The sequence below is a fragment of the Diabrotica virgifera genome, chromosome 3, assembly GCF_917563875.1.
Source record: "Diabrotica virgifera virgifera chromosome 3, PGI_DIABVI_V3a".
Taxonomy (NCBI): domain Eukaryota; kingdom Metazoa; phylum Arthropoda; class Insecta; order Coleoptera; family Chrysomelidae; genus Diabrotica; species Diabrotica virgifera.
This window is the reverse complement of record NC_065445.1, coordinates 118,444,753-118,472,189: the sequence shown is the minus strand read 5'-3', so window position 1 is coordinate 118,472,189 and position 27,437 is coordinate 118,444,753. Positions and strand designations below refer to the sequence as shown.

Sequence of the window (27,437 nt, the reverse complement as noted above, 5' to 3'; positions counted from 1 at the left end):
TAAACGACGCTTAATATAAAAACAGGTTCAAATATTGACTAATCTTGCCATTCAGTCTTAATTAGTCCGGCCACGTCGCACAGTGGTGAATTTCACCGAAAACCTGGCCAAAAATGTAAAAATTTAAGTTTAATGGTATACCCCGAGAAATTTTATATGAACCTTGCTCTGTAGGCCTTTGAGAATCATAAACGGCCGTTAAGGGTAGAACAATACATGCATATCATGCATGGGCGCCCATCTAAAAATTTTTTAGGGGAGGGGCCAGACGTGAAGGTGTTGCACATTACATTTTGTATACTTTGGAGTGCTTTGGATGACAATAATATATTGTAGTTTAAAGCAACAGAAAAGCTAGGGGGCCGTGGCCGTACCCATGGAAATGGGCGCCTATGAGATCATATGTTTATATTAGTGTAAAGGTGTGATTGAACGACAGTGGGCCAAATAAAAATTAAGTGTGTCATACAATAATATTGGGGCATTGTTTGGTTTTCATTTAGAACTATAGACGTGTATTATTTTGTTAGTTTATAGCAGATGCTATGTCTGGAGGTAAGTGGAGTATTTTAATATACTTTTTAGACTTTTTTTTTCGTAAAATAGACTTTATTTACAACATAATTGCAAAATATTGGCAAGAATCTTCAATCGTTTTCCAAGTTTTAAGAAGGGAAAAGTAAAAAAGTCTACTTTGATCAGCAAACATATTTTGCTTAATAAATAGTTCAAAATGTATATAAATATTCCTCAAAAAATCATCTGCAGCCAGGTGCATCCTTAGCGGAATTTTTCATTTAAAAAAAATATAACATGCTAGAGAATTTCTACATTAAGAAACTTAAATGTTATATGGTCAGTTAATAAAGTAAGAACAAAATATGAAGCATCTTATCCAGTAAATTTACAGTTTTTTACCCAAGAGCCGCATTTTATTGTTATTTTTTTGCTTTCTTCTTCTTTTTCTTAATCTTTAAGTCCTTTTACTCTTATGTATAATGCTATGTTTTTGCTTTTTTACTTTTATATTTTTTAATAATTTTGGTCGTGTGAGCCAAAAATTTTAACTTTTTAAAAATGAAATGCATAAACGAAACTTTGTGTTAAGAAGCCACACATTGGTAGGTAATAATTATAATTAATCGGATCCATTTACAAAACAATTAAGATGTATTAAGAGTTGACCTACCTATTTTTGGCTTCTTAATATAAAGTATCGTTTATGCATTTTATTTAAAAAAAAAAGGCAACAATTTTGGACTCACACACGACCAAAAATAAGAAAGCAAAAAGATAGACCTGTACATTAAGGTAAAAGGACTTAAAGATTAAAAAAAGAAGAAGAAAGCAAAAAAATAACAAAAAACGGCGGTTCTTGTGTAAAAAAAAAACTGTAAATTTACTGGATCAGCTGCTTCATATTTTGTTCTTACTCTATTAACTGACCATAACATTAAAGTCTCTTAATGTAGAAATTCTCCAGCGTGTTACAGTTTTTTAAAATGAAGAATTCCGCTAAGTTTGCAACTTGTTGCAGATGATTTCTTCAGCAATATTTATATACATATTGAGTTATTTATTAATCAAAAAATCTTTGCTGGCCAAAGCTGACTTTTTTACTTTTCCGATTTTAAAACTTGGTAAACAGAAAATGATTGAACATTCATGTCATAATTTTGTAAATATGTTGTAAGTAAAGTTTATGTTAGGAAAAAGAATCTAAAAAGTATATTGAAATACTCCACTTACCTCCAGAAATATAGCATCCAGTATAAAATAGCAAAATAATACACGTCTATAGTTTTAAACGAAAACCTAACAATGCCTCAATTGTATAACACTCTTTAATTTTATTCGGTCCGCTTTCGTTCAATCCCAGCTTTACACTAATAAAAATAGTTGATATGCTTGTATTTTTCTACCCTCAATGGCCGTTTATGATCCTCAGAAACCTACAGAGCAAGATTCATATAAAATTTCTCGGAATATATTAACTTAAATTTTTGCATTTTGGCCAGGTTTTCGGCAAAATTCACCACTGTGCGTCGCCACAATGGCACACGACATCACGTAATTAGTTTATTTAGTACATTTAGATAGTGAAAAACCCACGTTTGTGGTAGGTTATTTTATTTGTTTGCTCATTAATTTAAACACGATATAAAGAAAATTCTTCTTTTCTTCTCAGGGTTTTGCTGAGCCTGCACTTATTGTCTTATCATATTCAATTTTACCGTTTTTTCTGCCCACGAGAAGAGGGTAATGTACCCTTAGCAATACGCAGTACCTACTTAAATTTTAAGGAAAATTGCAATTACGTCCTTTCGAGTTAACACGGCAGTATAGACTTTCCTTGTAATAGACTAGAGTACTAGAGAAAAGTTTATATGCCACATCGAGCAATATAACAACTCCTGTGTAGTTCATACATGTCAATTTTTCACCTTTCTTATGTATTAGAAAATGAGTCATACTCTCCATTCCTCGGACATTACTTCATTGTCACATATATCTCGAAGCAAGTTAGGAAGAGTAATAACCAAACTTTGACCACCTTTTTTACAAAGCTCTACACCAGTTGCACCTTTTCTTAGCCTCATGTTTTCTCCCTGCACCTCCTCCAATTTTTTAATTTATTTTTATTTTGCTTTTAGAGAATGTGATTTTCTGTGTATGTGCGATAAATCCTTGTGCAATAAATATGCAACTTGTACAGTCTATAGCAGCGGTTCTCAATCTGTGGTACATGTACCACTGGTGGTACATATCATTATTTGCGGTGGTACACAAAACGCAAAACTGTCAAAATCTTCACTATTACAGTTAATTAGATTACCTATCTAGATAGGTAGTTATTTCAGTTACGCTCGGTTTCATAATCAGTTAATGCGAACTTTAAATTTTAAGTTGGTACCTTTATCAATGCAATTCATATGGGTAAATGCCAACGTTAAAGTGAACTTTAGTTAATGTTCACTTTAAGTTGATTATGAAACCGGGCGTTAGGTGGTACCAAAAATATTTGCAACATGTACATGCAACTTGTACAGTCTATAGCAGCGGTTCTCAATCTGTGGTACATGTACCACTGGTGGTACATATCATTATTTGCGGTGGTACACAAAACGCAAAACTGTCAAAATCTTCACTATTACAGTTAATTAGATTACCTATCTAGATAGGTAGTTATTTCAGTTACGCTCGGTTTCATAATCAGTTAATGCGAACTTTAAATTTTAAGTTGGTACCTTTATCAATGCAATTCATATGGGTAAATGCCAACGTTAAAGTGAACTTTAGTTAATGTTCACTTTAAGTTGATTATGAAACCGGGCGTTAGGTGGTACCAAAAATATTAAAAAGTATTTTGTGGTACATGACTCAAAGAGATTGAGAACCACTGGTCTATAGCAAAATAACACCAATGTCTATCGTATGCTGATAATGTGCTTTTCATTGCAAGAAGTGGATAAGAACTGAGAACTGGCAAGTACGGCAAAAATACTGTTTCGTTTCGTGTGCTAGCTATTGGACTGAAAGTGAATATAAATAAATTCAAGTATGTACATGGAAATTTCGAGGAAAAAAGAAATAAACACCATAGGACACTCTAAGTTAGAGATGAAGGATGGATCAGAGGTTAATTTAAGATGGTGGACGAATATATGTATTTGGATACACTTATCAATCAAACATGTAAGGAACAAACATAAATTATGTTAAGATTGAACAAGAGTAATAAATGCGCTGGAGCTATGAACAAAATAAATCAGGCTAAAAAATATCGCGTAATACAAAAATCAGAGTATAAAAAGGGTAAATAGACCCACAATGCTATTGGGACCGTGCAAGTTCGAAAAAGCGACACCTGGTTTCATAGCTCGGCAACATTTTTCGCACTTTTAATTATATTAGCCAATCATATTGGTCCTGGTTGCTGGACAATTGTCAAGGCCACAGTCCAAAAAAAAATTATAAAAAGAAATAGTAAAGCTTTGGCCACACGGGCAATTTACTCTGGGCTAATTAGCAAAATTCATGGAAAAGTTATTTACCAGCAATTTTATTGCTGGAATCGAATTATAAGATCCTATATATTAATAATATAGGTATGCAAAGTCCGCAGATAGTGTGCTACTTTCTTTATAAACAAAATGACGCCGACAAATCGTATTTTTTTCAATTATTGCTCTATAACTCCGAAGATTTTAACTTTACAACAAAAACACCCAAATAAAAATTCACCGCAATTAAATTCTGCATAGAGATATGTTTTTTACGATTTGCTCCGACGAAAATTTTCCTCGGAAAATGCGGGTTTTCCTAACAAAAACTGTAATTTTCAAATAAAGTTTTAGGTAGGTAATTATTAATCAATAATTAAATAACTTAGTGACATCAAAGCTTTCTTGGTATAGATTGTAATTCCAGAAGTCGGTGAAAATTAAACGAATATTTTAGCAACAATTCAATTGTTAATTAACAATTTACGATCGCAATAATAACCAAAATAATCATGATACATTGATCAAACTTATAAAGATTATAAAGATGAGATGCTTATTTAATATTTTATCGACAAAATATAAATTTTTCTTTTTTTTTGCATAATCTTTAAATTAAAAAAAAATAGTTATAATACGCTTATTATTAGTAAAGTACAAATAAAGGTTATTTACCAGCAATTTTATTGCTGGAATCGAATTATAAGATCCTATATATTATTAATATAGGTATGCAAAGTCCGCAGATAGTGTGCTACTTTTTTATAAACAAAATGGCGCCGACAAATCTTATTTTTTTTTCAATTATTGCTCTATAACCCCGAAGATTTTAACTTTACACCAAAAACACTCAAATAAAAATTCACCCCAATTTAATTCTACATAGAAGCATGTTTTTCCGATTTGCTCCGATGAAAATTTTCCTCGGAAAATGCGGGTTTTCCCAACAAAATCTCGAATTTTCAAATAAATTTTTTGGGCCAGTAATTATTTATCAATAATTATATAGCTTGGTGAAATAAAAGCTTTCTTGGTATAGATTGGCATGGTATAAATTCAGAAGCCGGTGAAAATGAAACGAATATTTTAGCAACAATTCAATTGTTAATTAACAATTTACAGTCGCAATAACAACCAAAATAATCATGAGACATTGATCAAACTTAGAAAGATTATAAAGGTGTGATGCCTATTTAATATTTTGTCGACAAAATATAAATTTTTCATTTTTTTGCATACTCTTTAAATGTTTAAAAAAAATTGTTATAAAAAAATTAAAATTTCTCAGAAATTGTTTATTATATTCTAATTTTATAAAATATTTAAAATGCGTATTTCATAGGTCTTGGAAATTAATGCTTTAAAAAATGTTTCCAACCATTTGCAAAAAAGTTATGAAACAGCAAAGTAACTATACGATATCTCCGTTGTTTATAATTTGTTTTAATTGTTTCAAAGCTTAAAAGTGAGTCTATGGTACAATCTAATTACTCACAAAGAATGTCAAAAATTAGTGCAATGGTTATATTTTAATCAAAGATTAAAAATACTTTTTTTTGTAATTTTTAGCGCAAAAGTAGGCCTGATACAGAGTCGGAGCTAAAATGTTCACTCGAAGCGACTGACACGCCGCATATATTATTTATAAAAGTGTACGTCCCGCGCGGCCGGTCGTCGCTCCGAGTGAAAATTTTAGCTACAGTACTGTATTATGCTACTTTCGCGCGTGTAAATTACAAAAGAATATATTTATAATATTTAATTAAAATATAACCATTAAACTGATAATCGATATTTATTTGTAAATAATTAGCTTGTACTTTAAACTCACTTCTAATATAAACACCGTAGTAATCGTATGTTTACTTTGTTGTTTCATAAACGTATCGTATGTTTTAAAGCATTAATTTTCAAGATATTTGAAATGCGCATTTTAGCTATTTTTAAAATTACAATATAATAAAAACTTTCTGAGAAACGTTAATTTGTTTATAACTATTTTTTTAAACATTTAAATATTATGCAAAAAAATAAAAAATTTATATTTTGTAGACAAAATGTTAAATAGGCATCTCATCTTTATAAGATTTCAAAGTTTGATCAGTGTATCATAATTATTTTGGTTATTATTGCGACCGTAAATTATTAATTAACAATTGAATTGTTGCTAAAATATTCGTTTAATTTTCATCAGCTTCTGGAACTATAATCTAAGCCAAGAAGGCTTTTAAGTCACCAAATTATTTAATTATTGGTAGATAATTACTTATCTAAAACTTTATTTGAAAATTAAAGATTTTTTTTTGTAAAATTAAAATCTTCGGAGTTATAGAGCAATAATTGAAAAAAACACGATTTTCGGGCGCCACTTTGTTTATAAAAAAAGTAGCACACCATCTGAGGACTTTGCATACCTATATTATTAATATACAGGATCTTATAATTCGATTCCAGCAATAAAATTGCTGGTAAATAACTTTTCCCAAAAATGGCCTATTCTCCGATAATCAGCCCAGACTAATTTTTTACGGCGCCGTAAGAGCAGTAAGCGCCGTAAAATTACGCGGCAGTAAGCGCTGTAAAAAGCATGGCCACACGTGGATGTAAATTACGGCGTGTCGCGAGATGAAAATACAGGTTTTGGGTCGTTGTTTTGGCTAGATGAGCTGCTAGAATTTTCGTTCAGTACGCTGAATACTAGGTATCTTGGTGTTTATTTTTTGTTTCGTGCATTTATCTTTTTTTAATCATGGACATTATTGATTTAACAATCGTTATATTGGCACTGCCACTATTAAAGACAAGAAAATGAAAACTAATTTGGGAACATGGAACGTAAGAGGCACTTATGAAACGGGAAAACTTAAAGAATTAATTAGAGAAACAAAAAAATATGAAATAGACATATTAGCTTTACAAGAAACAAAACAATTAGACACAGAAATAGTAGAAATAGAGGATGTAGTATTTTTAAAAAGTGGTGGGAATAACAGATTGTTAGGAACAGGCTTTATCATACAGAAAAGATGGAAAACCAGAGTGATGAATTTCAAGCCGATATCAGATAGAATGTGATAGACAATCAGGTTAAAAGGGAATCAACGAAACATAAGCATAATAAATAGAAGACGCCACAGACGAAGACAAAGATGCATACTATGAGCAACTAGAGAGAGAATACGACAGATTACCAAGATTTGATATCAAAATAGTAATGGGAGACTGCAATGCTAAAGTGGGAAAAGAAGATATATATGAAAATATAACAGGAAAATACAGTAAACACGATATATCAAATAATAACGGTCAAAGAATTATAGGTTTTGCAACAGAAAGACAAATGGTAATAAAAAGCACACACCAACGCAGAAAAGATATACATAAAGGAACGTGAATTTCCCCTGATAAAAGGACAATAAACCAAATAGACCACATATTAATAGAGAAGAAGCACGCACATAATATAATACCACATAATATAAAAAGCATGAGAGGAGCGGAATGTGACTCGGACCACTTTTTGGTAAGAGCAGGTTATAAAATGAATGCTAATATAAAGAAAGACAATCAAACGGAGAAATAAATCAAAAAACAATTCAACATGGCAATACTAAAAGATAATACGACACAGAAGAAGTACGAACAACGAATAACCAGCAGACTAAACGAAGAACCAGAAACTCTAGACCCGCAAGAGAAGTGGGAAAGCATAAAAGAAGCAGTTTTAAACACCAGTAAAGAAACATTAATTAAAGGTAATAGAAAACAAAAAGCAAAAGAATGGTATGATGAGGAATGTCAAAAAATAGCAGAAGAAATCAGAAAAATAAGAATAAAAAACTTAACAAATAATAGCGACATTAGCACACAAGAATATAGAGAATTGAGGAGAATGATGAAGAGAACATGCAGAAATAAAAAAGAAAATACAACGAGGATAAACTCAAACTGATAAAAGGAAAATTCCAAAAAAAGGAAATAAGATCATTTTACCAGGAAACAAGAAAAATAAAAGAGGATACCAGAATCATGGCCCATATATGAAAGATGATGAAGGAAAATTAATAAATGAACCAGGGGAAATAATGAGAAACTGACAAACTTACTTTACACAACTGCTAAACAAAAACGAAGAAGAAAGGGAAATAAGCCAAGTAATTGAAGACGACCATACAGTAATAGAAACATCTACTAATGGTAGGGGAGTCCAAGCGGGGATTTTTGCAGTTACTCGAGCGCGTCAGACTATCATATGGGGAGAAACCTGGTACACTGCAGTTGTACCTATACCATATATTGGCTCTTAACACAGGGGAGTTCGTTAAGGGGGGCCCGAAAAAAGAAATCTATCCTTAAAAAAACTCGAAATTGTCAGATTAAGATAAGGTAAGTTAAGTACATGCAAAAGAGTGTATATTTCAAAAATCTAACGATTTGATCCGGGCGTAAGGAAATAGGTGAGTCCCAAAGTTTCACAAGAAAAAAGCGAATATTTCGCGAAATGAATGACAGATCGAAAAACTAAAAAATATATGATCAATATTTTTTTAAAATCTATCGAATGATGCCAAACACGGCTTCCTACGGTGAGGGGTGGGGGTAAATTTAATATTTTAAATACGAATCCCGCGATATTTCGCGAAATGAACACCAGATCGAAAAACTGTAAAATACACTTATTCAATATTTTTGAAAAATCTATCGAACGGCACTAAACAGGACCCCCCATGGAGGTGGGGTGGGGGGTTACTTTAAAATCTTAAATAGGAGCCCCCATTTTTTATTGCAGATTTGGATTCCTTACGTAAAAATAAGTAACTTTTATTCGAAACATTTTTTCGAATTATGGATAGATGGCGTTATAATCGGAAAAAACGATTGTTGGAAATGGAAAATTAAATTAAAAAATGGCAAGCGCCCACTAAAATGGAAAACTTTACTTAACTTTTTTTGGTTTTAAGATCTACTCTTCACAACCCAATAGGTCCCCATAACGCTCGAGTGACTGCACATTTAGGATACTTTGCTCCCCTACCATTAGGAAGAAATAGAAAATGAAATAACGGGACTAAAAAACAATAAAAGTCTAGGAATATCAGAAATATCGGCAGAAATGATAAAAGCAGGAGAAAAAACACTAGTTACGCAAAGAGATACATAACCTGATAAAAAGCAAATGGGAAACAGAAAGAATGCCAGGAGAATGGGCCAGAGCAAGGATATTATGCCCCATACATAAAAAAGGTGACAAAATGAGATGTGAAAATTATAGAGGTATCGCGTTAGAATAGAATAGAAATATGCTTTATTGTCATGAAAAATTTAACAATTCTATAGACAAAGCTTACAAGAATCATAAAAATAAGAACAATAACAAATAACAAATACAATTTACTAAAATGATATAAATCGTCTACATAAATAAAAATAATGAAGATAAACAAAAAAAACAGTAACAATCTATTGCAAAATTTAAAAAAAAAATTGGCAAATTGCATAATCTACCTTAAGAACTTTAATAAGTTAAGTTAAGCTGCTGCATATGACACTCTAATATAGACTAAGATTATACTTATAAATAAGAATACTGTACTTTCTTAGTTATTGGTTAAGAAACTCTGCTGTTGAATAATATGGTCTTTCAGATAAATAGGCTTTAGTCATTTTACGGAACTTGGGGAAAGATGTTGCAGATTTAAGTTGTAGAGGGAGATGGTTGTAAAGTTTTTTTGCAGAATATAATATAGATTTCTTTACTAACTCACTGGACGGGATCGGTAAATAGATGTCAAAGGTAGAATTTCTGGTGGAATAGTCATGTCTAGGTCTTGCTGGAAAGACATGTAGATGTTTACGAATTAAGCAAACAGTTTCTAAAATATATAAAGAAGGTAGTGTTAGAATCCTGTGATCTTTGAAGTAGCTTCTGCAATGTGTTGTTCTTCTGAAGCCAAACAGATCTTATTGCTCTTTTTTGTAATTTAAAAATAACATCAGATTGGGCAGCCGTACCAGAACCCCAAAAAAGGAGACCATATCGAAGATGTGACTCGAACAAAGAAAAATATGTTATTTTGGAAGAGGCTAAATTCATTTTCTTTGAAACAGATCTTATTGCAAAGTAAGCTGAGGATAGTTTCTTGCTTAACACATCAATATGAAGGGACCATTTCAGATTGCTATCTAAAAAAATACCAAGAAACTTTACAGAATCAACGATACTGATCTGGCTGTTATGAAGAGGTAAGGGTTGAAGAGCTCCTTTATAGGACAATGCTACTGTTTTATCTACATTAAAAGAGAGTAAATTTGAATCGGACCAAGATTTTATTGTAAGTAGATCAGAAGTTATAGTAGCATGAAGAGTTGCGATATTTGAGTTGCTCCAAGTGATACTGGTATCATCAGCAAAAAGAAAAACTTTTCCATCGATTTTTAAGCTAGTGATGTCATTAATAAAGATAAGGAAAAGTAGAGGACCCAATACTGAACCTTGTGGTACCCCACATACAACATTTTTGAGACTAGAGTCTGTATCATTTGCTCTAACCAGTTGTTTCCTATTATCCAAGTAAGATTGAAACCAGTTCGAAGAAATACCTCGAATTCCATAGAAATCTAGTTTTTTATCAAAATGTCGTGATTCACACAATCAAAAGCTTTGGCATAATCACAAAAAACAGTGGCAGTGTGCAGATTATTGTTTAATGCTTGATAAACCTCATGTAGTACAGAAAACATGGCATCTGTGGTACATTTATTATTTAAAAAGCCGAACTGATTTTGTGATAAAATATTGTTATCAACGAGAAAGGACATAAGTCGGGCTTTTATGAGTCTCTCAATAATTTTGGAGAGTACCGGTAGTAATTCAATAGGTCTATAATTGCAGGCATTTGATTTTTCACCACCCTTATGAAGAGGAATAATGATGGCCGTCTTTAGGCACTCTGGAAATTTACCTTTCTCAAAAGAATCATTAATTAGAGAGATGAGGACTCCCAACACACTGTCTGGGAGATTTGAGAAAATTTTTATGGATAGTCCATCGGTACTACAGGAAGATTTGCTTTTGATATTATTGATTGTCTGAATCAGTTCAGATTTATCAACCGGTTTTATAAAGAATGAATTCGAGACCTTTCCTGAATTAGGGAGATAGGAAATGGGATCTTGTTGTGACACAATAATTGATGTTATATTTTTACTCACATTAACAAAGTATTCATTTAGATTTTCTGGGTCTGGAAGGGAAAATGTTTGAGCTGTGTGAGTTTTATTACGAAGATCGTTTATTATGGACCAAGTTTCTTTTGCAACACTTTTAGAGCTTCTCAGACGATTTTGATAGTACAATTTTTTAGCTGATTTTATAAGTTTTAAATAGATCGCCCTGTACTTGGTGATATATTCAGTAACAGAGACGTTGGTAGTAAATTTCTTGATGTACAGTAGTGAACGCATATTTTTGGCTGATATGCGGACACCTTTGGTAGTCCAGGGTTTGTGATGTTTTGGCTTAATTGTGATTAAAGGAAATGCTTTATTGAAGATACAGACAAGCTTATTTAAAAAGTCACTGAAATTATTATCGACGTTCATAGAAGGAAAGGGCCACTCAGAGGTTAAGCATAAATTTTGGAATTTACGAAAATTCCGAGCGGAAAAAATCCTGCCTAAACGTCGAGTTTTCGAAGAGTGCTTGCTAAAGATGTTAAACTTCGTATAAACCGCTTCATGATCAGATAGTCCCGCATTAACAGTTGTAGAGCAGACATCACGGGGTGAGAAATCTGAGACAATATAATCAATTATGGTAGATGAAGTTTTTGTAATCCTTGTAGGAGAATCAATGTGCATTGTTAGACCATACGATTCAAATATGTTGACCAGGGATATTTGTATAGCACAAGCAGCAGCATAATTAATGTTAAAGTCCCCGCATAAAATTTTTCTGCTTTTATGGGGCAGGTCATCTAACAAATTAAGCAGGTTCTGAAAAAATAGTTCCACGGAAGAGTCAGGTGATCTATAAATGCAAATAATATAAAGATTAAAGTTCTTACTGTAAACTAAGGAAAACTCAAAGAATGCTTCGCTTAATAGAAAATCATATTTTGTTACCAGAGAAAAATCATTACTTGTAGAAAGAATCAGGGTGCCTCCATGCGCTGAACTTTGACGATCGTACCTAGCAATAGTGGAATATTTTTCTACAAAAAAAGGCTCGTTGACTTCAAGCCAGTGCTCAGTAACCGCAACTATCGGAGGAAACCCTAATTCCTCTAGAAATAGAAATAATTCATCAGTTTTATATCTTATAGAACGAATATTAATCAGAACCATGCTAAAGTTGTTATCACTAAAATAATTTGAGGATTCTAGTCCCTCAGAACACGTCGGGATGTTTAAAAATTTCGTTTAGGAGACACAGCGGAATAGTAATTTTGGTGACATTCCCTTGATTTTTGTAAATGGATAATTCTTTCAGAAGCGAGAAAGGACCTAAAAGCAGCAAGATCAGCTTCCACCTCATCTGGACCAATTCCATAGACTTCGTTAAATTCTAGAAGAATTTTTCGTAGATCTTCCGTGTTGGTAGGAAGCCCTTCGGAAGCCAAAAACAGTTTAACGCTTGTGTTGGTAAATCCATCGTAAAATACAGAAGCAGGTTGGTCGTGTAGATAAGCAAGATGAAGTTTAATGGCTTTTAAGATATCCGGTTCCCTTAATCTGGCTAGAAGATACCGACTATTAGAGTTATTGGTTAATCTAACTCTTGGTGGAGTCAAAGGATCCAGATTTATAGATGGTTCTAAAGTATCTTTCTTAACGAAATTAATTTGCGAATGGAAAGGATTCTTAGATTTACAAATTTCGATGGCCTGCTTGTCTGAACATATATTTGTGTTCTGTACTTCATCTTTGTTGTTGCATAAACTGGTAACTGGATTTTCCGGGATAACAGGGCTTCTGATATTCTTCGGATTCTTATGTGACTCGGATGGTTCGGAATATGAAGATTCAATGGACCATTTAATGATTACACCAGGTGGCCAAATTTCCTTATTAAATAGTAAGTTAATCGATGATCTAGATTTTATGCCTATTTTAAATGAAGAACCAGTTGATGTGTCGGCATCTTTAACGAGGGCGTAACATCTAATATATTCTTTGATACCTAGCTTCTCTCTAATGTAGTGTACCACTTGTATAGGGGTGTATATTGGGGTTAAGTTACTAATAATTACAAACTGACATTTATCTTCTGTGTTTTTTGACTTTTGCTCTGGACTTACTTCGCAACATTGAGGCTCTTCAGTTTGGGTACTTGTGGTGGCATAAATGTTTTTTTGTTCAATACCTCTTTTTTTGTTGGTAAGGTAGGTAAATTTTTGGAAATATTGCTCAATTGATTTGAGATTTCACTGACATTTGAAGAAAGCCTTTCTAATCCCACCTTAATTTCAGTAGACGTTGAGTCTTGGATTTGAACCTTTATAGTCTCATCTGAACCGCCGAAAAAAACTGACGATAAATTGAAAATATCATGTTCCATCTGCCTTACAGATTTTAAAACCTTTTCAGGATTCAGCAGGTTATTCAGTCTATGGATCTCGTCAATTTTTTTAATAATATAGTCCAGTTTGTCGTCATTTTTTGTTAAAAAATCGTAAGTCTCCATAAAAACTGGCAAATTATCAGTAAGCTTTTTAGTAACTTGTGTTAAGGCCTCAAAGTTTTCTAGAGGTATTTGATTTTTTGATAGGTTATTTATTTTTTCATCTAAATATCTTAAGCTAGGCGAATCACATAGTGTACAAAAAAATTTTAGATGGGAAAATTTTTGATCCAATAAGGCTTTTGTGAACGACTTGTTTAGGCCTGTACACTTCATACAGAAAGTTCTCCGACAATCTCCATTACATCTTAAATTATTCAATTTATCCGAATCAGAAAAATGTGAAAAACAATTTTCACAGCTGTATGTCATGGTCAAAAATGGTATTGCAGTAATAAATAAGGTCGATAAAAGTAAACAAAAAGTAGAACGACTTACTACTAGTAACTCACAACACTCCACAAATCAAAACAAACATGTAAACACAACAATTAGCAGTTGGCCGTGTTGCAAATCAAAACATACACAACCTCACGCTACCAGAGTTACTGACTAACTGTTGCTAAAAAGTCGTTTACAAAATCTTGACAAACATCATAAGAAAAAAGCTAAATCCATATACACGGAAAAGATATTGGGAGAATATCAGGCAGGATTCAGACCAAATATTTGCGTTAAAAGAAATCCAGACTACGTGCTACGAACATAAAATAGCAGTATACGTCCTGTTCGTCGACTTTACCTACGATACGGTAAAGCGGCAACAGATGTATGAACTAATGAAAGATATGGGCCTACCAAGTAAAATCGTCAGGATGGTAACGATGACTATGGATAACACCACAAACGGGAGCATAAATCAAATAATTTTGAAACAAAGGAAGGATAAAGACAAGGAGACCCACTATCAACGACTATTTTTAATGTACCTAATACTGGAAGGAATAATTAGAAAAAGTAAAATAAACACACAGGAAACGATTTTTAAAAATGGTCATCAATGTATTGCATTCGCAGATGATCTAACATGATTATCGACAAGTAAGAAAGAGCTAACAAAATTAATGAGCAATATAATAAAACAAGCCAAAATTTTTGGTCTTCTCATAAATAAGGAAAAGACAAAATACATGATAATGGGAGAAACAGATAAAGAAAAAGAAGACAATTTCACATTGGAGATAGAAGGAGAAAATGTATGCGCATTTAAAAGAGTTTCAGAATTTACTTAGCTGGGTGTAAAAGTAGATGAAAAGGGACATGGGGAAGGGGAGATAAAAGCAAGGATAGCAAAAGGAAACAAAAAATATGGAGCATTGCGACCATAAATGAGATCTAAATGTCTCAAGAAAAACAAAAATAAGAATCTACAAAACAGTTATCAGACCTACAGCTACATATGCATGTGTAACATGGGTGTTAAAAAAATCAGAAATAAACCTTTTAGAAAGATGGGAGAGGAAAATACAAAGAGCTATATATGGAGGCGTGAAAATAGATGGTCAATGGAGAAGAAGAAATAATAAGGAACTGGAAGAACTATATAATGAACCAAAAATAACGACGTCAATCAAAGCACAGAGAATCAGATACTTAGGACATATTGAAAGAATGGGAAAGGAAAGAATGCCAAAAATGGTTCTATCACGTAAACCAATACAAAAAAGAAGAATAGGTAGACCAAGAAGGAAATGGAAGGACAGCGTATATGAAGACTTACAAAAAAGTAATATTGTAAACTGGAAAGAAAAAGCTTTGGACAGAAAACAATGGAAGGAAGTGGTGAAGAAATGACTATAAGGAATATTAAGTGTAGTATTAAGTGTTTTATATGAACAAATGTAATATTGTATTATATAGATATGTAATAGTAATTGTAAAGAAAAATTAAATCTTTCAGCCCTAGACCTTCAAGGCCTGTTGAGCTTCATAAATAAATAAATATACAGGGTGTCCCGAAAAGATTGGTCATAAATTATACCACAGATTCTGGGGTCAAAAATAGGTTGATTGAACCTCACTTACCTATATACAATAGTGCACACAAAAAAAGTTACAACCCTTTGAAGTTACAAAATAAAAATCGATTTTTTTTCATATATCGAAAACTCTTAAAGATTTTTTATTGAAAATGGACAAGTGGCATTTTTGTGGCAGCTTCATCTTAAAAAAAAATTAAAGTGAAATTTGTGCACCCCATAAAAATTTTATGGCAGTTTTGTTCCCTTAAACCCCCCCAAACTTTTGTGTACGTTCCAATTAAATTATTATTGTGGCACCTTTAGTTAAACACAATGTTTTTAAAACTTTTTTGCCTCTTAGTATTTTTTCTGTAAGCCAGCGTTTATCGAGATATTTTGAGTATTTGTCGAATCCACCACATATTTGTATATGGTTAAGTATGATTATAGAGACCTGTTAATAATCTGAAAATTTATTTATAATTTACATCTTTAGGTATATTTTGAAAAAGAAGCCACATCTCGATAAAAGGTGACTTATCAAAAAAAGACTAAGAGGCAAAAAAGTTTTAAAAACACTGTGTTTAACTAATGGTACCACAATAATAGTTTCATTGGAACGTACACAAACATTTGGGGGGTTTAAAGGAACAAAACCCCCATAAATTTTTTATGTAAATATATTAAAAAAGAAGCCGCATCTCGATAAAAACTCGTTTATAGAAAAAATACTAAGAGGCAAAAAAGTTTTAAAAACGTTGTGTTTAACTGATAGTATCACAATAATGAATTAATTGGAACGTACACAAAAGTTTGGGGGGGTTTAAGGGAAGAAAACACCCATAAAATGTTTAAGGGGTGGACAAATTTAACTATAATTTTGTTTTAAGATGTTCCTGCCATAAAAATGATACATGTCTATTTTCAATAAAAACTCTCTAATAGTTTTCGATATATTGAAAAAAATCGATTTTCATTTTGTAACTTCAAAGGGCTGTAACTTTTTTTATGAGCACGTTTATACTAAGGTAAGTTAGGTTCAATCGAACTGTTTTTGACCCCAGAACGTGTGGTATAATTTATGACCAATCTTTTCGGGACACCCTGTATATTGGATATACAGGGTGTCCCGATATACAGGGGACGACGCCGTCGGCGTCGTCGACAGTTACAATGCCGAAGGAAATGGTGGATTCGCCCAATAATTAGTGAGAGAAGTAGATGTGGAAAGTTTGCCACTTTACATAACAAATTGAGAAATTAGAACAGAACAAGATTACCTACTGATAGTTATGTATAAGTAAAATTTTAAAATCTGAAAACAAAACAATTCCGGCGAAATGGGTTTAGTTAATTTTTTAACCAAAATGTAGCTCGCAGTCAAACACGCTTGTCTGACCACGCGCTACGCGACGGCCAATAAAATGAATTCGTCCCTTCGTTTGTGACACGACGCCAAAGATGGGCCGGTTCGATGTTGCTGCGCGATATTTTACAGCTCAGTCTGGCCATCTACTACACATCTACTATTCTCCCGGTGGGATCCATTTTCGCGCTTATTTTTACGGCTCTTAGCGAACGGCTCCACGGGCGAGAAATTGACGCTAGCAGTAGCCGTAAAGCGAACTTAAGGTTCCGCGCAACGGAAGAGGAATAGCCGAACTGAACCAACTACAGGACTTGTGCGTAGTCGGTTCAGTTCGGCTATTCCTTATCCGTTTCGCGGAACCTTAAGTTCGTTTTACTGCTACTGCTAGCGTCAATTTCTCGCCCGTGGAGCGTGGCGCCAAAGATGGGCCGGTTCGATGTTGCTCCGCGATATTTTACAGCTCAGTCTGGCCATCTACTATTCTACCGTAAATAATAGCCCGTGTGGCCAAATCCTAAGACTGAGGTTATGTTATGTTAACAGAAAACGAGGGAAATTATGAATTCAGCAATGGACCTAAAAGGCCTGTTAACGCTATTCATAAATAGCAAAATAACAATCGAATTACGTATACAGTTAAATGAGATTTTCTGAAACTCCCAAGAAAATCATCGTCATAATATGTACAATAACATTAGTTTTGATCCAGTATTATGAATATATACCTTCTGGAATAAGATTAATTTGTTTTGTAATGTATCAGTAAAAATGAATATCTAAAAACTGGCTTAGTTGTCCAATTGGTATGGTTTTGTCACTAAAAAATGTTATAAAATATCTGTGGATCAGATCTCAGCTTATTCTCGATGAACTTACCTGTACAGCGTAGAAATAATGGAAGATTTACCAGCCCCAGTTCTTCCAACTATGCCAATTTTAGTGCCCGGTCTAACTTTAAAGGAAATATCCTTCAATACATTCTCCTGTGAATTGGTATATTTTAATGATACCCTTTCGTAGACTATTTCTCCTTTGCTTGGCCAATTACTAACTTCAACCCCAGTGCTCCGTTCTGATTCGACCTGTGTATACTCCATTACTCTTTCAACGGAGGTCATTTCATTTTCTAGCTCTGACCAAGTCATCAATCCTGTGTTGATAATTGATGTTAAGACTCCAGCTTGGGTTAATGTTAATCCCACATCTCCAGCAAAAGATCCTGTAAGATATTAAATAAGACAATACAATTTTATACAAATTTTTAAATTTATTTCTTGTGTTTACTGACAAATATGTTTTAAATTGTCATAGAAATCATTGTTGAGTTGAAAATAGGTAGTTTTTTGTTTATACACACAACCAAACTTATATGGAATCACCATGTATTTCAAAGCAATATTTATTTGAAGTAAAAGTCAGACTTACTCTCAATCTTTATTATAACTTCCGACGACCGGTTTCGCTCTTTAAAATATGTAGAGCATCTTCAGGTCAAAGGTAACAAGTTACAAAATGCTACAAATAAAAAAAACCAGAGTTAGAACAGTATCTGGTTGTAAAAGATGCTAAAGATCCATAAGATCAAGCCAATGTTGAATAACATACATAAAAATAGCGAAATAGCAGACAACTGCCTATGCATGCAAAAACGGGGGGTGGTAAAAAGCGTCCCTAAACTTACAAACCATATGCAATATGTATGCGTATGCCATATATAATCATGCAATCATAACGTGTCGTACTTACATTCGGATACAAGGAGCTACTAACTCAGTATTCATTTTCATGATGTTTCTGTTAAAGTTATGTTAACGGGATATGGTGTAATAGACGGAGGATGCAGCAAAGGTAAACAAATTTATGGGATTTGGGAATTCTTGAGGATGATGAGATAGTTGGTGTTAGGTTAGGGTTATAGAACTTACAACGGGGAAATATTATTGGTCTTGTGGAGCAAGTAATGTTCTAAGAGGGACATAGCTATACAGCTAGGCGTTCTGTCTAAAACCTATGCTAGTTAACAGGAACTAAAGCTCAAAAATAAAGCAAGAGAGAGTCGCCAAAAAGTAATATCAGCTCGCCACGATCGTTTAATTGTTCAATCAGTTGGAAGACACCCAACCATTTCTCACCTGCAGCTCCAAAGGCAGCTTTTGGAAGCTACATGTGTAACTGTTTTCGTTGAAACGATAAGAAGAATAAATAGTTCGTGCCAAGAAGCATACAGCAGGAGACAGTTATGACAACTGTTGGTTGTCTTACACCAACTATCTCATCATCCTCAAGAATTCCCAAATCCCATAAATTTGTTTACCTTTGCTGCATCCTCCGTCTATTACACCATATCCCGTTAACATAACTTTAACAGAAACATCATGAAAATGAACATTGAGTTAGTAGCTCCTTGTATCCGAATATAAGTACGACACGTTGTAATTGCATGATTATATATGGCATACATCTGCCTGTGTTTGTAAGTTTGGGAACGTTTTTTACCACCCCCCGTTTTTGCATGCATAGGCAGTTGTCTGCTATTTCGCTATTTTTATGTATGTTATTCAACATTGGCTTGATCTTATGGATCTTTAACATCTTTTACAGCCAGACACTGTTCTAACACTGTTTTTTTTATTATTTGTAGCAATTTGTAACTTGTTACCTTTGACCTGAAGATGCTCTACATATTTTAAAGAGCGAAACCGGTCGTCGGAAGTTATAATAAAGATTGAGAGTAAGTCTGACTTTTACTTCATTTAAAATGAACTCTCACATGCAACCCATTCAAGATTTCAATATTTATTTCTTTTGAAAAAACTTGTTGCGAAGAATAAAGGTTTTTATTGAAAATAAACAAATCGATAAGACAATCAGATAGTACAGATCGGTACGGTATAGGTTATTTGCTTGATTTGCAAATTAACTGAAAATAAATAAACTAACTTTTGCGTCTAAAAACGAAAATATGCCTCACGTAGGGTTATAGAACTTACAACGGGGAAATATTATTGGTCTTGTGGAGCAAGTATTGTTCTAAGAGGGACATAGCTATACAGCTAGGCGTTCTGTCTAAAACCTATGCTAGTTAACAGGAACTAAAGCTCAAAAATAAAGCAAGATAGAGTCGCCAAAAAGTAATATCAGCTCGCCACGATCGTTTAATTGTTCAATCAGTTGGAAGACACCCAACCATTTCTCACCTGCAGCTCCAAAGGCAGCTTTTGGAAGCTACATGTGTAACTGTTTTCGTTGAAACGATAAGAAGAATAGTTCGTGCCAAGAAGCATACAGCAGGAGACAGTTATGGGTTCCCGAGTTATCCAGGCAGCACAAGATTGATCGCCTAAATTGGTGTCTTCACCACCAAAATGGGAACATTGGGAATTGATAAAATGTGCTATTTTCAGAAATAGTCAAGATTTGTGTAAAATCAGATGACCCACGAAATCGTATACTTAGAGTTCGAGGAAGATTAGCAAGAACGAAAAATGTCAGATCTGTTCACAAATATACAAGGTGAAGTGTAACGTTCTGGAGAGGAATTGTGATCCGTAAAAAAACTCCTTTAATTTTCATCCAATCAACTTTAACTGCTCACAGGTGTATGTTCATAACCTGTAGTTAGGCTCTGGAGAGGTGCAACAGGAGAAAATTTAATTTTCATGCATGATAATGGACCTCCACATACCATTAGAGTGACTAGAGACATCATTGAAGCAGAAGTTATCCCTTGTTTGGAGTGGCCTGCTTGCTCACCCGAGCTTAACCTTATAGAGTATTTGTGGGATATGCTTAAAAGTAAAATTAGAGCTCGCCGGGATAATCCACAAAATACCGCACGGCTAGTACAAGCTGCTCTTGAAAAATAGAGCAATCTACCACAACAAAATGTCGATAATTTAATTAGGAGCGTACCCACGCAAACTAAAGCTTGCATAATAGACCGGGCAGTATCGTCGCTCCCGCTAGCGAAATTATTCCGATTCGATTTTTTTGCACAAACTTACTCAAAAAGAGATCCTTATAACATATCCACAGGGTGCCGGGCGGTGCCGTGATCGAAAAATTGTTTAAACAATATTTTTTAACCAAATTCACAAAAATAATTTTTTCATTTCAAACAAATTTTTTTTAGATAAATTGGCTTATTCTGAGCAAAAAAGGTCTCTTGTCATTTTTTTCTAAAATTGATTGGTGTCGAGTTATATGCGATTAAAAATTTGAAAAATGCCAAAATGGCCATTTTCAAGGCTTAATAACTCGATTAAACATTATTATTATGAAATTCAAAAGTCACCAAATCAAGGTTCAAATCCCTTCTTCAAGGTCCTCAAGAGATTTTTGCATATTTTATTAGAAAGCTGTTATTTTTAATTATTAACAATTAGCGCTATAGTCCAGGATGCATCGTCGCCCCCGTTAGTGAAATTATTCCGATTCAATTTTTTTGCAGAAACTTACTCAAAACGAGGTCCTTATAACATATCCACAGGGTGCCGGGCGGTGACGTGGTCGAAAAATTGTTTAAAAAATTTTTTTTAAACAAATTCACAAAATTATTTTTTTACTTCGAGCAAATTTTTTTTAGATAATTTAGGACATTCTGAGCAAAAAATGTCTCTTGAGATTTTTTTCTAAAACTGATTGTTGTCGAATTATACGCGATTTATAATTTGAAAAATGCGAAAATGGCCATATAACTCGACAACAATCAATTTTAGAGAAAAATCACAAGATACCTTTTTTGCTCAGAATAACCCAAATTATCTAAAAAAAAAATCGTTCGCAATAAAAAAAAATATTTTTGTGAATTTTTTAAAAAAAAATTGTTTTAACAATTTTTCGACCACGGCACCGCTCGGCACCCTGTGGATATGTTATAAGGACCTCGTTTTGAGTAAGTTTCTGCAAAAAAATGGAATCGGAATAATTTCACTAACGGGGGCGACGGATGCATCCTGGACTATAGCGCTAATTGTTAATAATTAAAAATAACAGCTTTGTAATAAAATAATCACAAAGATCTCTTCAGGACCTTGAAGAATGGGTTTGAAACTTGATTTGGTCACTTTTTGAATTTCATAATAATAATGTTTCTCGAGTTATTAAGCCTTGAAAATGGCTATTTTCGCATTTTTCAAATTTTTAATCGCATATAACTCGACAACAATCAATTTTAGAAAAAAATTACAAGAGACCTTTTTTGCACAGAATAAGCCAATTTATCTAAAAAAAATTTGTTCGAAATGAAAAAATCATTTTTGTGAATTTGTTAAAAAAAATTGTTTAAACAATTTTTCGACCACGGCAGCGGCCTGCACCCTGTGGATATGTTATAAGGGCCTCTTTTTGAGTAAGTTTGTGCAAAAAAATCGAATCGGAATAATTTCGCTAGCGGGGGCGACGATACTGTCCGGTCTATAAGGACTAGAGGTGATAACACTGACTACCAAAAAAAAAAACAAAAAAAAATAAATACAATTTAAACATTACTCGTTTTACGTTTAAATTTATGCTATTGACTTTACAACAACTAGTTTCAATTTGTTTGTTAAATACTTTGTTGTTTTATTTAATTGTTATGTATTTGTTTTTAAATTGCTTTAAAATAAATATTAGTGTGACTTCGTGTGTTCGTTTTTTTAACACGTTGACGGACAGTGCGTCAAATGTATAAGCAAGTGTTGTGACACTATAATATGTATTTTTCAAAGTAGAATAAGGAAAAATGCTAGTGACTAGAGACATCATTGAAGCAGAAGTTATCCCTTGTTTGGAGTGGCCTGCTTGCTCACCCGAGCTTAACCTTATAGAGTATTTGTGGGATATGCTTAAAAGTAAAATTAGAGCTCGCCGGGATAATCCACCACAAAATACCGCACGGCTAGTACAAGCTGCTTTTGAAAAATGGAGCAATCTACCACAACAAAATGTTGATAATTTAATTAGGAGCGTACCCACGCAAACTAAAGCTTGCATAAGGACTAGAGGTGATAACACTGACTACCAAAAAAAAAACAAAACAAAATAAATGCAATTTAAACATTACCTACTCGTTTTACGTTTAAATTTTTTATGCTTTTGACTTTAAAACAACTAAGTAGTTTCAATTTGTTTGTTAAATACTTTATTGTTTTATTTGATTGTTATGTATTTGTTTGACTTCGTGTTGAAGTTTGACTTCGTGTGTTCGTTTTTTTCAACACGTTGACGGACAGTGAGTCAAATGTATAAGCAAGTTTAATCCCTGAACATCGGCGGTTGGCCTTTTTAATTGTATTTTAACATAATGTAGATTTATTTATAATCATAACCATTGTTTGGTTCTGGGGCTATTTTGCAAGTATTCAAGAAAGTAATCATAACCACACTTTTTAACTTTCAAAATTTCAACCATCTTTTCAATTTTAATAGTGGGATTACTTATTTGATTTTAGATTCACTGATGATGGACCGATAGGTTTGAAAACGTTCTGATGAACTCATTTTATTGAATCCATTGGGATTTTAAAAATTTTTTAGTAAATATACCTTTTACATAGAAGTGGTTTTTACTTCATGTTCCAGTTTGTTTAACTATAAGGTATACAGCCAACCCAGGGAACTACTCCTTTTTAGTTTGTATAAGCAAGTGTTGTGACACTATAATATGTATTTTGCAAAGTAGAATAGGGAAAAATGCAACGGCTATAGACGTTGTGTCACATTACATCAATGGAAATTAGACGTCTATAGACGTTCTGTCCGTCAACGTGTTAAATTCGCACTAAATAATAAGAAATATCAGATGATTCCATATAAGTTTGCTTGTGTGTAGTGTTAGTAGCTCTATGATAGGGCTAATACATTCAGTTTGGTTTTTGTTGTCAATATATCATTTTCATCTCATTTTCGCCCTATTTTAAGCTCAACAATGATTTCTATAAATAAAATTTCAGATTAGCCACGGGCTTTCGGATCTTCTTCTTAATTATTAGCTGATATATTCATGGAGGATTTCGAACAATAGATTGCATATTAACAAGACAATAACCCACATTATGGTGAAGATATGAAAATGATATGTTCTCCATTTGGCCCCACGGACCAGAAGCATTGGATAAATTCCTGACTGACATCAACGTTAAAGGAGAACCAATCAAAATCACCATGGAACAAGAGAAAAAAAAACAACTCATTTCCTTTTTTGGATGTACTAATCATCAACGAAGAAGGAGGATAGGCAAGGAAGAAGATGCAGGATACGCAACCAAAGTTTACAGAAAGCCAACCCATACCAAGAGATCAGATATTTAAATTTCAACACAAAACATAAATATCAAAAAGAATTTATCAAATTATTATACATGGTGAGTGGAGAGGAACGCGCCAAACTTTAAGACTGTAAAAATAATCAAAAATAACTCATATGTTGTTATTCGATTTTCATTTGTTTCCGAGATACGTGGTGTTTAATTTTTTATTACAAACTGACGATTTAATTATTGTTCTAAAGCCGATTGAGGTGTGCAAATGAAATTTGGTGAGTTTTAAGACGTAGTTATTGCGCATGGTTTGACACATAATTAGGAATTTTATATTCACCATTGGCGCGCGTAAATGTAGCAATTTTTTAAAGATAAAAATAGTACACCACTGAAATATTTCAAATTAAAAATCTTTCTTGAATTCCTCGTTCAATTTGTGACAAAAAATCTATTTTCCCTTTTTTTCATGCGACGCTTAGTTTTCATGCAAAAAATAAAACATCTTAACGCTTACAAAGTTTTCGACGAAGTTTCTATGTGTAGAAACTTATTTCGAATATGAAAGATGAAGTAGTTTTCAATCCTAATAGCAAAATTAATAATATTGAAAATATTAAAAACATTACCAAAAGATTTTTAAATTAAAAACTTATTGGTACACTTTCCAGGTGACACCTTCAGCAAAATTAATAATATTGAAAATATTAAAAACATTACCAAAAGATTTTTAAAATCAAATAAATCAAACAAATGAAATAGAGAATGTGGAAAAATCCCCTTACGAACAATTCACACATCCACCATTTTTAAATTGAAAACTTATTGGTACACTTTCCAGGTGACACCAGGCTTCTACAATATGCAAGCACATGGATGCTGCAGTGAAGACAAAGGGAAGGAATTCTACACTATGCAATTCACATCCCCCGTCTGCAGCTTGGTAAAGTTCCAACGGAAAATTCACCTGGTTACTCTACGGAGTAATACGACTATAAATAAAAATGTATACCATTTTTATTCAGTTGCAATGCGAAGGCAAAAGAATCTTACTTTTCAATTAGAATACGGAGCGCAGTCCAGTCCTCTGAATCGCGATTTTCGGCTCTTATTGGAGCCTCATCGGAGAGAACGTAGGCACTGTTCTCCATACCCCAATTGACCAGCACTGAGAGCTTTTCCCACCCATTGCAACCGAAGTGAAGGTATTAGGTGACTAGCGTCATCTGGCAATTGAGATGAAGTAGTTTTCAATCCTAATAGCAAAATTAATAATATTGAAAATATTAAAAACATTACTAAAAGACCGTTACTAAAAGCCTACGTTCTCTCCGATGAGGCTCCAATAAGAGCCGAAAATCGCGATTCAGAGGACTGGACTGCATTGAAATTGCATTGGACTGCAATTGAAAAGTAAGATTGTTTTGCCTTCGCATTGCAACTGAATAAAAAATGGTATACATTTTTATTTATAGTCGTATTACTCCGTAGAGTAACCAGGTGCATTTTCCGTTGGAACTTTACCAAGCTGCAGACGGGGGATGTGAATTGCATAGTGTAGAATTCCTTCCCTTTGTCTTCACTGCAGCATCCATGTGCTTGCATATTGTAGAAGCCTTGGAGGTGTCACCAGGAAAGTGTACCAATAAGTTTTCAATTTAAAAATCTTTTAGTAATGTTTTTAATATTTTCAATATTATTAATTTTGCTATTAGGATTGAAAACTACTTCATCTTTCAATTGCCAGATGACGCTAGTCACCTAATACCTTCACTTCGGTTGCAATGGGTGGGAAAAGCTTTCGGTGATGGTCAGTTGGGGTATGGAGAACAGTGCCTACGTTCTCTCCGATGAGGCTCCAATAAGAGCCGAAAATCGCGATTCAGAGGACTGGACTGCGCTCCGTATTCTAATTGAAAAGTAAGATTGTTTTGTCTTCGCATTGCAACTGAATAAAAATGGTATACATTTTTATTTATTTCGAATACTTTATAAGCGTTAAGATATTTTATTTGTTTGTCAGAAATTGAACAGGGAATTCAAAAATATAATTTTTAATTTGAAATATCTCAGTTGCGTACTATTTTTTTTTCTTTAAAAAATTTCAGACCCTTATCCGTATGTGCGCCAATGGTAAATATAAAATTTTTAATTGTGTGTCAAAACATGCGCAATAACTACGTCTTAAAACCCACCAAATTTCATTTGCACACCTCAATCGGTTTTAGAGCAATAATTAAATCGTCAGTCTGTAATAAAAATTTTAACACCCCGTATCTCGGAAACAAATGAAGATCGAATACCAACATATGAGTTATTTTTTATTACTTTTACGTATATTATACAGCCTTATAGTTTGGCGCGTTCCTCCTCACTCACCCTGTATAATAGAGTCGAAAACACCTGCCCAAAGCCCAAAAAATGCCTGCAAAGGTTCTAACAAAAAATGACCACCCATTGTCATTTATATTGTCAAAAAAATAGCGGAACACCATAAGCAGTTCAGAAACATCCGCAAGAAGGGAATCAAGGATGACAAAAATACCACATGTAAAGGGCTTATCAGAAAAATTAAAAAGAATAGGAAACAAATACATCACAAAAACATTTATGCCTGGTTGCACCAACAGATCTTAAGGTCCAGCTTAGCCCAGCTCAGCTTACACGTTAATGCTGGGGCCACACTAACATCTAATACCGTTAACTATCGCATTGTTTGCATTATAAATATGCAAATAATGCAATAATTAAGGGCATTAGACGCTAATGTGGCCTCAGCATAAGGATTTACATTTATATTTAAGCTTAAGGTACGACTTAAGTTTAATATCTGTTGGTGCCACCAGGCATTAATGCCTGGTTGTACCAGAACAAATCTTAAGCTTCAGCTTAGCCCAGCGCAGCTGATAGATAGAGCCGCTTTAAGTCTCACTTACGTTGCTCCTTATTTTTCCATTCTTATCTGAGCACGTCGTAACTGAGACGAAGGTTAAGATGCAATCCACGTGATTGTGGCTGGCTGAAAATTGATCAGTAAATAGTGCAAACGTTGAAGACTCAATGGTACAACACATATGTTTCGTAAGCTGAGCTTAAGGCGCACATCTTAAGCTTAAGATCTGTTGGTGCAACCAGGCATAAAACAACCAAATACTCATATCTAGACTTAGGTAAATATGCAAATAAAAAAGTATGAAATATGCTCATAAATATGCAGTATTTTATGCAAAAATATGCAGT

At 33.4% G+C, this 27,437-nt stretch overlaps 1 protein-coding gene across 2 annotated transcripts in view; it reads right to left on the bottom strand.

Moving 5' to 3' along the window:
• Positions 1–27,437, bottom strand: part of LOC114336536 (probable multidrug resistance-associated protein lethal(2)03659) — a 78,537-nt gene that overhangs the window by 1,964 nt on the left and 49,136 nt on the right. For both annotated transcript variants that reach the window (XM_028286909.2, XM_028286910.2), the window contains one exon: positions 17,833–18,175. In XM_028286909.2, coding sequence (XP_028142710.1) covers positions 17,833–18,175 — 343 coding nt within the window. The remainder of the gene's footprint in view (positions 1–17,832; positions 18,176–27,437) is intronic.